The following is a 14,398-nucleotide window of genomic DNA, read 5'->3' as shown; positions in this document are numbered from 1 at the left end:
AATTATTTATTTTTCATACTACTGATATTTTAATGTACCCAAGCCAGTTGAAGAACAAACCACTCAGCACTTTTATTAAGACTGCCACTTAGTCAAATGGAGATGCCATTTCCTTTTTTGTGTGTGTATTAATTGTGTGTGTGTTGATTGATATTTTACTTTCCAGTGCCAAAGACAAATTTCCGTTTATCTTAATATGATTGGCAATAAAGTATTCTGATTCTGAATTGAATCTACTCATACATGCATGATCTTTAGTATGGAACAGTTGTGGAGCAATTTGGGAAAATTATTAATTGACTAATTTCACGTGTGGTAGGAGCTGGTATAAAACTAAAGACTTACCGACTGGCACGAAAGGCTGTGAGGCTGGACTGTGGCGAGACATGCCGATGCCGTTGACGGCATAGACTCGCATCTCATACTCCATCCCCTCAATCATCCGCTTGGCTTCAAAGGTAGTGTCAGTGTAAGGGTCAAAGTTCAGTCTCATCCACCTGTAGCTCTTCTTCTTCTTCCTCTCCAGCACATAGCCTAATAATTAAAATGTTGATTCACTTATCTTTTCAGAACAAGACAAGGAGGAGAAGACTTCCCTATAATATGAACAATTAAACATTTTTTTACCAATAATTGGCTGTCCACCATCAAAAAGAGGGGGGTCCCACTGAACCACACAGGAGTCCTCCCCCACGCTGAGGACTCTGGGAGTCTGGGGAGGGTCTGGAACATCTGGGGGAAACATGGCATGTGTTTAGAGAAAAGACACATTTGTGTTTTTACACACAAATCCAGCCAAAGAGATTTACAGTTGTTAGGATTATTTAAAGCCATTCTAGCTCTATGATTTGATGAAGTGATGCTGCTACTTGAATTTGTTTGTGTGGTAATTACATTACATGTCATTACATTACAAGTCATTTGTTAGACGCTTTTATCCAAAGCGACTTACACACTCAATACTTTGAACAATCCCCACAGGAGCAATTTGGGGTGAAGTGTCTTGCCCAGGGACACAACGACATGCTGACTGCAGTGGGACTCAAACTTGCTATCCCCTGATTCGAAGTCCAGCACACTATCCACTGAGCCACAGCCTCCCTATTAGCAGTGGGGTCAGTCTTACCGACAACTTTCACATTGATATCAGCAGTGTCCTCCCCGGCCGGGTTTCGAACCACAACAGAGTATAATCCCTCGTCCTGCCTCTCCGCCCCCTCAATGGTGAAGATACAGTGTCCTTTGGTGGTTTCAACATGGACCCTGCTGTCTCCCTCTGTGACGACCTGCCATACACAATGACAACCAACGGACAGTTACTGGACTGAGAAACACAAAACTGATCAATAGTAGCGTTGCAGGTTCTAGAGGTAAAGATGCTGGTTAACTACATGTAGTATATTAACATCATGCCACATTTTGAAGGATTTCAATACCGACTTTGTTGAGGTATCAAGGGAAGTGTTTGGTAGAAAAAACAAACACATGATGTCCTCAAATGTATTGACTTGTCCCCCAATTCAAATATATTTAGTTCAAATCATAGAGGAGTAAAACAAAAATCATTCATTCATTCATTTAAGAATCAGTCAGAAATGTTGACTTTTTAGTTAAATTCGTTTTTTGTCCAAACAGAACTAAAGGATTATCAAAATAGTGGCCAGTTTTTTTAATAGTTGATAATTGATTGATTACTCCATTAATCTCAGTAGCTCTACAACACAAATCTCCAGATTTTACCATGCAAATGGAGAATAGGCACTTGGAAATACTGAGTAGTAGCTTGAAAACTAATATTGTTAATATTACATATCTGCTGACAGTAAATAGTCACTAAAATGAACTTTGTAGAAACCATAAGCATGCAGGGAAAACAAATCACATTAAGATATGGTGGACCTTTTTCTCTACTGTCACTGTGCCTGTTGGATTTTGCCTCCTGGAAATGTAAAGTAATCTAGCACAACATCATCTATCTTTATTTGGTTGGTCAATGAAAGTAAAGAATGTTTCACATAGTCCCTTTCTATGGAAACATACTTACCCATTTCCTGTGACCTGTGTGTCCATAGTGAGATTCAGAACAGGCTATTACCTTATTGACTTGGATAAATACTGACCCCATGCACTGTGTTTCTAAAGCTATGTGAAACTGACATGAATAGAAAAGGGCACTTATACATCCTTAAAGATGCTTGTGTGTATTTGTCTGGTTCTGTTTGTTGTTGTTACTGCTGCAGCCTCATCTTGCTCCGGGGTAGTAAGGCAGTAAATCAATGGAACCCACAACATGTTCAGTCAAGTAGCCGCACCATCAATTATCTTGTGCCTTGAACTCAACTTGTTACACAGTTGCAAGTTTACATAAGGTCAAATGCTATTGGCTATACTGTAGTTGTACATCCAATACACTATAAGCCCATCGTTTACTTTAGGTACAAAGAGGTAGTAAACTACATTCAGTGTCTTGTATTTCAGTGTAGTATGAACAGGCATATATTGATAGTGGACATGCACACTTACTTCCCCATGCTTCAGGGTCCAAGAAGATTCCGGCCCTTCTGTCTCTTCTCCGTCAGCTTTGACAGAACTAGCCTATATTCAAGCAGAGCAAAGCGGTAAAAGCCAAAGGGAACAGAGAGGGTAGGTAACCCTCTCTGTTCTCTGTTAGTAGCATTGTACTTTATTTATTAGCAGCGAGGAATGCATTAATAGCTAAATACCCAAACAGTTGTATTATCCTCAGCTTGCATTACAATATAATTCCATTGCACATTGTTTACATTTGCTCAGTTTAGGCTCAGTTTTCAGACTTACCTACTGGCTCTGGATAAACAGTAGATGTCAGATGAAGAGTGCAGCTGACAAATAACATAAGTCTATCTGTCTGTTTTACCTTCCCTCCTTTGGTCCAGATCACTGTGGGAGCAGGGTCTCCAGTGATGGGGACATCCAGACGCAGTTTGTTGCCAGCGACCACCACGATGGTGGAATCGGACGTGCGGCCCATACAGTCCAGGTGGATCTTAGGAGGATCTAATAGAGGAAGAGAGTAATGGTTCAAATGAACAGACCCTTGAATTTCATTTGGTTTACTATATGAGAGTAAGTTTTTCTTACCCTGGCGTGGCACAAAATCAATCTTCACGTCTAGGAAAGAGGAGAGAAATAAATTGTTCGAGAAAAATTAAGCTTGTGAAACTATGAATGATATTGATTTTGAATAGTAAATGCAAAACTATCAATATTACCCAAGAAATTGAGTTTAGCAGAAAGGTTGAAAGCGTGGCCATCTGGCACAAAAGTGTAGTCTCCCTCATCCTCTGGTTTGACGTCATCAATGGTCAGTTTGTGGTTCCTACATTTTTGTTCAGAAGTTTAGTTCATTGAAAAATATTTAGCATTTTTAAAGCTTTTGTATGAGAGTCCTCACCTGCCAATGTGCGTGATATTTACTCTGGCATCGGGTTTGACTTCCACACCGTTCTTGTACCAGGTTCCTCTAACTTTCTCATCCGACACCTCACACTTGAACACCGCTTGATCTTTTGCCTTCACTGTGAGGTCTGCAATGCTTTGGTAGACCTCCAGGTCCTTCTCTACACGGTCAGGAAAAAAAACATAAACTCAGATTTCAGTTAATAGAAAACTACGGAGGCCTTCAGATGAGGTGCTACAGTATCAGGAGGCAGAATAAGATGATGACGTGTGATTATAATGAGATACAAAATCAGATGCAGCTATTGTATGTGAGGATAATTTAGTAATAATATGATCGAGTGGTGGGTGTTCATTATCTTTGTGTAGCCTTTTTGCGTTGTATCTTAGCAACAGGCACAAGGGGAATAGTTAATTGGATTTAGGGTAGACAATAAAGTGGGAGGATATGAAGACCAGATGCAGGAGCAGCTCAATACTGTATATCTTAAGAAATAATGTATACAGGAGTTATTAAAGAGACCCCAGATACATTTTTATCTGAGAGAGATAACTCACACCACGCTCCTTGTAAAGGTTACAGGAGTTTCACATCAGCTCGCTGCCAGTGATGGCACATAAGGTGGGAATGGTACTACAATGGGAGTTCAGCTGTGGACTGAGGTGTTGGACACACACGCACACACACACATATCACACATACACATGAATATATATTCAAAAGTAAGAGTATATATATTCAATAAATAACCAGGACTAAATTATAGCGTCTACAAGGAAAGGTCAAGATGGCTGTCATGTGATGATTTCCCATTTATTCATAATGAAAACCTTTGCTCTATGGGATCATGGAACTAAGATGAAATGGTTACTGAATGGTAAAAAAGAGGGTAAAACTAGCTGGGGTTTTATTTTGCCTACGTCCATGTACGGATGAGTTTGAACCGTCCCCATCCACCATTTTTAGATCACCTGTGAATTGAAATTAAGCATATTTATCCAACATAAACAACTGAAAACCATGCCGCGTCTTTAATTCATTAACAACTTCACATTATTGTAAAAATAAAAAATAAGAGTCAGGGTACCATCAAAGAATCACACTCCAAAAAGTGTGAGGGGCCCAGTGCAGATCCTTTACTTAGTTCGATAAGATAATCTATCATTTAATAATAAAACCTCATGTCTTTATATAAAATAAAGACTTTAATTGTTCATACTTGTGGGACATTTCCCTTAAGAAATTGAAGACTGTTGCAGTAAATTAAAGATAAGGTTGCTGCAACGGTTCACTGAGCATCATGACAGTGTAGACAAAACAAGAGTTTGGTTTGACTTTCGATGGTGATAATGCAGCTTTTGAATGAAGCTGTGTTGAATTAAATAAACACAACAACACACCAGAAAGAGAAACTTGGTCACCTGTGCCCTTCAGGTGAAATGTGGTCTACTTCTTCTAACTTTAGCTGGCATGTGGATTGACGTGGCTGCAGTAACCTTGGCAGAATAATGTGGCCAAGAGCCAATGTGTCCCAAGATAGACAGCATGCCAGAAGAGGCAAACTCACGTCACTATTGTATGAGAATGTAAAATTGGAGCGTTCATCACTGACAAACGTGTCTTATACTGTACTCTGCACACATGACACTCACCCTGCACCAGTATTTCAGCCATAGACTCGCCACCGTTGGTTTTAACCTTGTAGTGTCCGCAGTCTTCTTTCATGGCCTCATTAATGATAAGGACATGTTTGCAGCCGTCTTTCTTGAACCGGTACTTGAAAGACTCGTCTCTTGTCAATTCCACACCGTCCTTCTCCCTGCACAAAATGTCACACAGCAACCATGAGTAGTGTTCCTTATACGCGTAATGAAAGTTCCCTAATATAACTTTTGGTCAGGTCTTTAAAAAGCAGGTCAATACTTTTACTTTAAAGCTTTCACCCACATCTCATGTTGTTATGATATCCCGCCATACAGTAGATGACTACTTTTATGAGACAGGAACCCCGCTGTTAGGTGAAGTGATGACAACTAAAACAATTTTCACATTGAAGTTATGTTTGGGTGAAAGCTTAGAAGCCTATCAACCCAATAAACATGACATGTAGCCAACATCATATCTTAACATATTTGCAGAGACTAGAAACATCATTGTAATAATAATAATAATAATCAGAAGTGCTTTGTAAGGATTATGAGCACATTACATGTTGACACTGTGCATAGATGCTTTGTCAATACAAGATGACACTTTCCGCAATGATAAATGTATGCCTTTTTCACCTTTAACATTTCAATTTTATTATTATAAATAGTATGTTTATTATTTGGCACTCAAACCAGAGCCCCTTAAGCATTTGCAGCTACTTTCTCCTTTAGATAAAGGTCACATGGGACATATAGTACTAAAATGCTCATGTGACCTTTTCAGTGCGGCGATAATTTACAGCCTGCAGTCTGTCACAGAGACAGAGCTCTGTCTGTGGACATGACAAACACAAATGCCATCTGCTGGGTGTCTAAGAAATAAACAGTGTGTAAGGCTGACTGAACATTTGCTTTGAATTTAAATAAAGTTTGATTCTACTTTTTTCAATCCAGTCATGGCTCACTGACTTCATATTTTAGTATGTCAGTAACACCAGATTTAGCTTCAAGATTAATTATCTAATGGTGTGAACATGTACCTCCAAACAGACTGTTGATTTGTAAGTGTAAAGAAAAATATCTAACCATCTCACATTGGCTCCTTCCTCTGAGACTTCACACATTAACTCCACCCGTTCACCATTCATCACCATCTGATCCTCCAGATTCTTCACGATCGTGACGGGAGGCTCTGCAGAAAGCAGATAAGCACAAGACATTGAACTGCATCCCTCAAACATGATATTATCGGGATTTGTTATTTCTCTAAACTTTCAATACCTTGAACAAAGAGCTCAGTGGTGCATTTCTCCTCCCCCACCACGCAGCTATATGCTGCATCGTCTGCCAACGAGCAGTGGTTGATGGTGAGGTAGCGCATGTTGCCAACACTCTCAAAGATGTACCTTAACAAAGGCCAGGGAGATGTTTTCATAGTAAATACTTTTTCCCAGGGCCGTAAAAGAGCTTGAACTATTATGATATTCGACACTTACTTGCTATGGATATAATGAAAGTTGATGTTAATCCAAGCCGAGACGTAGGAGAGAAAAGAGAACATAAATAAACATCATCAAACAGTGCTCCTGTATTTGTTATTTGTGCATTTTGCAATGAGTTAAGGGGAATAGTTTCCATCATCAATATCTAACCTTCCAGTTGGAAGAAGGTCTACTCCATTCTTCAGCCATTTCACCTCAACATCTGGATTGGCAACCTCAATGGCCAGTTTTATTTTATGTCCCTTTTTCACTTGGTAAGCAGGATCCAACTTTTTGGTGAAAGCTAAGTTTCAGAGGGAATGAGGAAATGCAAAAACCTGTTACTTGGGTCAATACTTTACTGTTGATTGTGCAGCCTATAAGGAACAACTCTGGACAAACCTGCACTTTTCTTCTCCTCTTTCTTCTTCATCTTCTTCAGTCTCTTGAGCATCCCTCTCAGGTCGGTAATGCCATTCTCAAAAGCTATCTTCTCATACTCTGAAGAAGGAGCACTGCAGAGAATATTCCAGACGTCTGAGTCCGGCTCTGCGTTCACCTGCACGGCTCTGAAACACGTAAAGCATACAGAAGAGGACTTTAAAATCAGTCACTTGGCACAGATGGAAAAAATGTATACTATGAATATAGAATAGAATGAGTAGGCTTTAAAAGAGGTGCAGTAACATCGACATAATGGCTCATTGACATATTTCTATTCTCTTACTCAATATAAATTGATTTAATTCAATTTGAATTCATGGTTAACTATTAATGTCTTATTAAGCTTCATTGTTTAACGTAACAATGGGGGAATAAAGATGTTAATAAGGGTTTTCTATGAAAAATTATACTTTATTGCACGACAAAAGAAGTGGTATGATTTTATGTTATTTCTAATGTGGCAATGAAGTTCCTTAACAAATAAACATGTAATGTAAATGTGTTTGTTAATCCTTATTTATTAAGTAGAGTCTAATCCCAGTTAGTCTGAAATATGGACAGAAAAAGTGCAAGCACAAGGAACACAAGTTAGTCCCTCCTACTCCTACTCCATCTATCTATGTTATGTTTTATACCACACCTGTCCACTAGGTGGCCTCAGCCAATCATCTGAGATGCTCCCTTCCTGCTTGTGAAGCTGTGTTGTTACATTGTTGCTAAAAAAGAATCCTGGCTAACCAAGTGAGTAAAATGCTGTTTAGTACTATTGTGAGTTCCTTGGTGCACACTATATCACAAATAATAACCATTGTTTAACTAGCTGTTCAAAACAATGTATGTACACTATTTAATCATAAGGGTACAGCATACTGTAACCAATAAATACATGTCTTCCATTATATTTCTATTGTTTAATCATCAAATAATTGCTTCATCTTTAGCTGTTATAATGTAATAATACAGTGAAATGTAAACTGTTTTCTCCTGTAGTAAATGAATGCATGCAACTTGAAAGGACTGAATCCCGACAGATGAATGCATGCGAAAACAACGTTTTCCAGCGACACTCAGTCAGTATGTCAGCAGCTTCTTACCGATTTGAGGATTTTAAGAAACTGCTGCTCATTCAAAGGTAGAACCCAAGAGGCAAAACAAACCAAACAAGTTAAACAAAGCATTTAAACAGCAACACAACTATTAGAAAATATGCCATTAAAACAAATTAAATAAAAGCAAGCATGCAGACATTAGGGCAAAATAGCATTATTCTTTACATGATGTCCAATAGGGGATAGAAAGTATCTGGTGATGGAGTGTGATGCACAGAGGTGATTTGTGATTCGGAAACACAAGTCACCTTCACAACGAAGGTGACTTGTGTTTCCGAATGCAGACTATAAGGTTTGCATACCATAGTGGGACAACCATCCACAACAAGGGGGCAGAATAGCTGATTTTGCCAGATTGAAAGTTAAAATGTTTGTTTAGTTATAGTTATTGTGGTAAGAGAGGGTGGCAGCGAGGAGGCAATATTAGTGATCACAGGATGAATTGAGGATGAAATTAGTGTTATAATAAAAGTTAGATATGATAGGGTGACTAGTTTCTTTTTTATGGGAATTTGGAAAAGGTTGCATGTTTTAACATGGCAGTATGTCTTATTTTCACTGGCATCGATATTTAAAATGTGAAAAAACGTTTTCAAACTTAAAACTATGCCAAATTCATGGTCAAGTTACATTCTGAGACAATCACCCTAACATATCGTTGCGTTGGGTTATTTGCCTGCAGGTAAGTGTAATCAGGTGATCATTGCAACTCTTAGCTTGCAAATACAGAAGTAGCTTACTCTCTGAAGACGCAGGATGATCCAGAAAGAATGACAATGAGACAGAAATGGATTATGAAAACTGGAGGAAAATGGAGCCGTTATCTAAAAAGTTTTAAATTAACTGTCATATGTTGTGCTTACCTCTTTTTTAATAAGGTACTGAAATCCAGTTCTCCTGAGTCCTCTTTTCCATCTGCGCCACTGCAGAAACATCAGCCAACAGCAGCAGAACATCATCAACAGTGGGCAACAACATCAGTGTTAAATAAAGGTATATATATTTTTAGGCCTTGATAAAATATGAATAATTTCCTGTTTACTCATGCTCAAATATGCAAGTATTTGTAAAGTACAGCACCATTCAGATATCTCTTTAGACTGAATGGCACTGTGTTATACAAAACCTAAAATCAAGTAATCAAAAAAGAGAATTTGGATTCATTCTGAAGACTGAAAGGAAAAGAGTGAAATTATGGATGAAGGAAGTGAATGTACAGGCAGATGGTGTGCTGGAGAGACAGTTGTTGCTATGTTCAAAGAAACACTTTGGTACTTTGGGAAATACAATTGTTTATTAATACCACTGTAATGGGGGTTTTAACTGCAACCAGAGCTGAGCGTTGATAAGTTTAGCATAAAGACTAGAAGCAGGGTGAACCATTTCTGATTCATCCCATAAATACCTGTCTTTCCTTTTTAAGAATAAAATAATAAAGAAAGAAATGCAACAGCGGACCCCGCAGGAATCAAACTGGGTATATAGTAGCCTAGTTGTATCTACTGTCCACTAGCTAGCCAAGCTATGTGTTGTACAGCACTTTGGCTCGACCAAAAATCGCTTTTAAATGTGCTTTATAAATAAAACTTGATTTGATTTGATTTGATTTAACCGCTGCCTCCAGGTTATCGCCTCCTGGCTCTGCCCTCAAACTAAACACGGTCATATGAAATGGATTTAATCTCATCTACTGTCAATCCCAGAATAACAGTGAATAAGCATATTTCCCAAAATGCGAAATTGTTTCCTCAGGCCATGAGCAGCAGCAGCCATCCGAGCAAGAACAATAGAAAACACTCAAGGTTAAATCAGTGGGATGAAAGATAAAGAAAGGGTGTAGACTTGACAGTGTGCTTGTCTCTTGCCTCTGATCCTACACGAGGATTAGAAGCTGAGTCTCTGGTTTATGCGGTGAAGTTACAACACACCATAGCTGCACATCCTCTATGTGGCAAGTGGCAACCCTGTGGAAGAGCTCATTTACTGAAAAGCCTGTGTGTCTTAGCACATCCTGCCCTTTCAGTACGATCAAACCACCGTCAAAGCTCACTCTCCCGGAGAGCTGTTTGTGCAGCTGGCCCTGCTGTTTTGATCAAGGCTCAGGAGTAGATCAGAGAGAACTGATGGCTGCAACCAGCGCATGTTACTTAATAGTTTAATAACCAAATCTTAACGCATAGAGATCGGCTGAGTCAAAGGTTAACACAATGACAGCTACTATAGTTAGTGACTACAGCCAGGAGCTATAATTTGACACCTGTCAGCTCTCTCATGGTCTCCGTCCTGTGGTCCTTCCCTCAAAACCCAGCAGCGAGGCTTGACCATCCACAACGCTGGTTCTGTTGGACGTGATTCAGAGAGGAAACAGGCCAGGAGAGAACGGCTCTGATCCTGGTCCTGGTTTCTCTGTGTTTTAACAACCAGAATTTTCAGGGTCTGAATAAGCCTCCATTGCTGCGACAAACCCTCTTTACTACCTTGATTGTTGTCCACTTCTCTTCTTACTGGCTTCGCTCCTAATAGGTTAGCATTTCCACAATGATTCGTTACACAAACATGGTAAAATGAACACAAAATCCTCAATTGAGTCTGAAAACATATAACTAATAACAGTTTTTCTCCAAATAAAATTACCTATCAACCATAAGCAAGTAAAATATGTTTAGACGTTATTAACAATATGTCTTTTTAGAACTAAAATGGCTTTTGAATTTGAACTTTAATAGCTTAATAATCCCTAAAAGCTGCAAGTTTATCAAGTATTTCACTCTTAAAGTTAAAGGGGTGTGCTTAAGTCCTGTAAGGAAAAGTAAAAGAAAAGGTTGACTTTTGCTGTGTTTCATGATTGATGAATTGTGTCCTGGGACAAGCAGTCACACGCTTAGAGAAACTAATATACAAAAGAAAATTGGTAATCAATAAGCCTATAATACCTTTTAATGTGAACAAAGGTATTTTGTGTTTCATGCAAAGAAATAAAGTCTTATGAAACTTACGTGCGCCTAAAGGCTGTTCGAATATCGAAACCTTCAGTTGCACAAGCCTCTGAAATGTCAAAGTGAAAAGATAGAATCATATTAATTACTTAAATTAAGATATAAGTGACAATATTACTGATGCTACAAACAAAGAAGCAACAGGCCCACTCACCATGTACAGCCAGGTCAAAGTTACAGCTGTCAAACTTGTCCCTGGAAGCCACCTCACATCTGTACGCTCCAGTAAAGTTTGCCTTCGCTGCGATGATTTGCATTTCAAACGTGTATACCTGCAACCACAAGCATGCGGAGAGATGCAACAAGGATTACATGACACACTTAGGCTGACGTCTTTGCTTTGAAACATATGCTTCTGTACTGTACATATGCTTCATATGTATAAAATGATAAGTCTGTTTGAGATTTGTGATCTTTATTAAGTGTTCCACAGACTTTCCCTGCTCACTTTTCTTGTAAAAGTGTGTTTCTCCCACTTGTTTTGACATTTTCAGGGGTAACATGTCTTGTAGTCTCTTCATAAAATGACCTCTGTGTGCCTGTGGTTCATAATGCTATCAGGATCAGTGACTGCGGCAAGAGCTTGCAAGGCTCAGCACTGAGACTTTCAAAACTAAAAAAAGCTAATTGTTGCCTATTGCAATTTGTTAACAGATTTAATGCCAAAATACATATCAAAGGCAATCGATCAAAGGCTCTTTAGGCACAGCAATAAGATCCACATATTAACATTATGTGCCACAAGACATAAGAATAAGACGTTTCTGTTTCAGTGCCTGCAGTATGAGTCTACCTTGGTGTTGCGGTCATACGTCTCCTTCAGCTGAAGGTGTTTTCCAGACTTGCTGGCGAGGTCCATCCACTTCCCTTTGAACCATTTGATGGTGGGTTTCTTCAACAACGACTCAGCACAGACTTTAGCCACAAATGTGATGTTTTCACCTGCACCAAAGAGGAATTTTCATTTGTTTTAACACTTTATCCTTAAAATTCTGATGTCCAATGCAATACGGAATTCATGCAATATGCATTGAACCAAAAATACATAATAATACAAGCATTAACACTTCATATTTCCACAAAATATAACACCAACCTCATGTTTTTATCTTCCTGTAAGGTTTTATTGACACATATTTTAGGGTCATATGGGGCTGTCTTTGAAACCACTCACCTACAGTGACGTTCCCACTGGTGGGTTTCTCTGTAAAGAGTCCAGTCAGGTCCTGCCTGGTGTCTGGAGGCTGTGCATCTGAAAATCCAACAGGTTCAGAGCAGGAAGCAGCAGAATGGAGTTAAGAGATTCAAGTCCAACCAAATGTAATTCAAATGAACATCAGAGCAGCAAAACAAAATAAGAATATAAAGTGTATAAAGGGGGAGGATATATGCAGAGCTTCCCTTTGTAATTGGGTTATTTTTTTATATTTTAAAAAGGTAATCAATTTGGTGCATGACACATCTTACACAGAAAGATGTGAGAGAAATCAAAGAAGAAACCAAGCAAACATATGGTATGGAGTGTATAGGTGTCAACATTTGATGAAAGCTTAATTCATGCCTTGTGTTTAAATCTTAATCTCTGTGGCATATCAAACAGTCTGTGATTTTTTGGGCCATTTTCAGAAAAGTTTTACTAAAATATGTTTAAACAGATAGATTCATTCATTCGTTTATGAACAAAAGCAACACTGAGTATACTGACCCTCAGCTGGAGGAGCATCTTGTGCTGGGACCACGGGCTGCTCTCCTGTTGGTGCTGCTGCAGGTGGAGCAGGATCAGTGGGTGGAGCAGGATCAGAAGGTGGAGCAGGTCCAGGATCAGCAGGGGCCTTTTCTGGTTCTACATCAGACTTCCCAGGAGCATCAGCAGGGGCCTGAACGGGACCTCCTATGAAACAACGAAGATAATAAGTAACAAGTAGGTGGAGTAATACAAAACAATTAATTCAATTTTTATTTATTTTTTATTAAAACTTTGAGCTGGGGACTTTACATGTTGATATTTAAATATTTTACAATGTTATATCTCCGATTTTCTCTTAAACACTTTTTTGTAAGACTGAAAAGACTTTGGCCAAGACAAATATTTTCCACACAAACATTTCTTCCGTCTTATCATCTTTGAATGGCTGAATGATTTTCCATGTGTTATCAGCTGCCTCTCATGGCTATCCTGAGCGCAAGTCAAGTGGTGGTTACTCATGAGGAAATAATGTGCTGGTGTGAGAGTCAAGGTCTCTGTGCAGACAGAGTAAGGGTGCCTATGATATGAGCCACAGACAGCTGTGGGACGTCTCTCGTAGCACGCTGGGCCATTTGTCTGCTGCCTTTCTTCAGGATTTGTTTCCACCTTATCAAGTCCAAACAAACAGTCACACTGACAGACTCATGGCACAAAAGCTGCTCCATGACACACTTTGCACACAGTTGTTGCAGCATACAGAACAGTGCTCTATAGTTGTGATAAAGTGCTGGGCAAAACGATTGTGATTAATGCAGTGATTGCAGTTATCCAGATCCTAAAGGAATAGTTTGACATCTTAGATGATCTAATGTCTGTATGATAAACATGAAGCGACCAGGGGACAATTAGCTTTGTGTAGCATAAAGACTGGAAGCAGGGGAAAACAGCTAGCCTAGCTCTGTCCAAAAGGGAATTAAACATATTGTCTTATGTCATTTAATGTAAGTTTAGTATAAAAACTAGAAAGATATGCCTGCACATTCGTGTTTCTCTTAGTGGCCCCATAGTCTTCACATTGGGATGAAGCCATGCACGTAAAAATGCATTTCTAACATTTATAATACAAAGGGAAAATACTTTGTTTGCATTTGGTGGTGTCCGTTCAACACTTTAATGTAATTATGTAAAGGCGATGGCTATAATGGGGAGAATGCTATTTGGGATGATTTATTTCAATTGAAGCACCTTGTGTGGCATCTAAGGTAAATTTGCAGGGAGGTTCAGTTGGATGCTGATCCATTATTACATCTACGGGTTGTATGTGGGACTGTAGGGACTTTCTGGAGTCGACATTAATTCTGAGAAAGTGAAAACTTCGAGATAAAACGTGTTTCATAGTGACCTTTAGAGTCGGCGGTAGGTGGATTGGATCGCTTTGTACAAGGACAGGCTTACTGTTTTCATACCTTTAGGTCTTTATGCTTAACTATGTATGGCATATAGGATACTAAATGACTTTTACCGAACATACAGATTTGTAGGGGAATTGGAAGAGGTTGGATTTGGCATCACAGCTGGAGCGTCCCCATCACC

General features: G+C 39.1%; 1 protein-coding gene across 5 annotated transcripts in view; it reads right to left on the bottom strand.

The window, feature by feature from the left end:
• mybpc3 (myosin binding protein C3) overlaps positions 1–14,398 on the bottom strand; it is a 28,568-nt gene that overhangs the window by 9,560 nt on the left and 4,610 nt on the right. The window contains exons 3-24 of one of the 5 annotated variants that reach the window (XM_010765745.1): positions 12,824–13,009; positions 12,293–12,370; positions 11,912–12,060; positions 11,273–11,390; positions 11,119–11,167; positions 8,986–9,045; positions 8,863–8,865; positions 8,108–8,131; positions 6,972–7,138; positions 6,741–6,873; positions 6,585–6,587; positions 6,370–6,494; positions 6,175–6,280; positions 5,092–5,258; positions 3,434–3,599; positions 3,252–3,358; positions 3,121–3,150; positions 2,897–3,036; positions 2,524–2,595; positions 1,127–1,286; positions 628–732; positions 346–534 (exon numbers count right to left, since the gene is read on the bottom strand). In XM_010765745.1, the coding sequence (XP_010764047.1) occupies positions 346–534; positions 628–732; positions 1,127–1,286; positions 2,524–2,595; positions 2,897–3,036; positions 3,121–3,150; positions 3,252–3,358; positions 3,434–3,599; positions 5,092–5,258; positions 6,175–6,280; positions 6,370–6,494; positions 6,585–6,587; positions 6,741–6,873; positions 6,972–7,138; positions 8,108–8,131; positions 8,863–8,865; positions 8,986–9,045; positions 11,119–11,167; positions 11,273–11,390; positions 11,912–12,060; positions 12,293–12,370; positions 12,824–13,009 (2,337 nt within the window). The remainder of the gene's footprint in view (positions 1–345; positions 535–627; positions 733–1,126; positions 1,287–2,523; positions 2,596–2,896; positions 3,037–3,120; positions 3,151–3,251; positions 3,359–3,433; positions 3,600–5,091; positions 5,259–6,174; positions 6,281–6,369; positions 6,495–6,584; positions 6,588–6,740; positions 6,874–6,971; positions 7,139–8,107; positions 8,132–8,862; positions 8,866–8,985; positions 9,046–11,118; positions 11,168–11,272; positions 11,391–11,911; positions 12,061–12,292; positions 12,371–12,823; positions 13,010–14,398) is intronic. The other 4 variants (XM_010765746.1, XM_010765747.1, XM_010765748.1 and 1 more) reach the window with 4 other exon arrangements.

The sequence above is a fragment of the Notothenia coriiceps genome, unplaced genomic scaffold (assembly GCF_000735185.1).
Source record: "Notothenia coriiceps isolate Sejong01 unplaced genomic scaffold, NC01 NC01_scaffold00002650, whole genome shotgun sequence".
Taxonomy (NCBI): Eukaryota; Metazoa; Chordata; class Actinopteri; order Perciformes; family Nototheniidae; genus Notothenia; species Notothenia coriiceps.
Note: the sequence above shows the minus strand (reverse complement) of the source record. Positions and strands in the feature narration are given on the sequence as shown.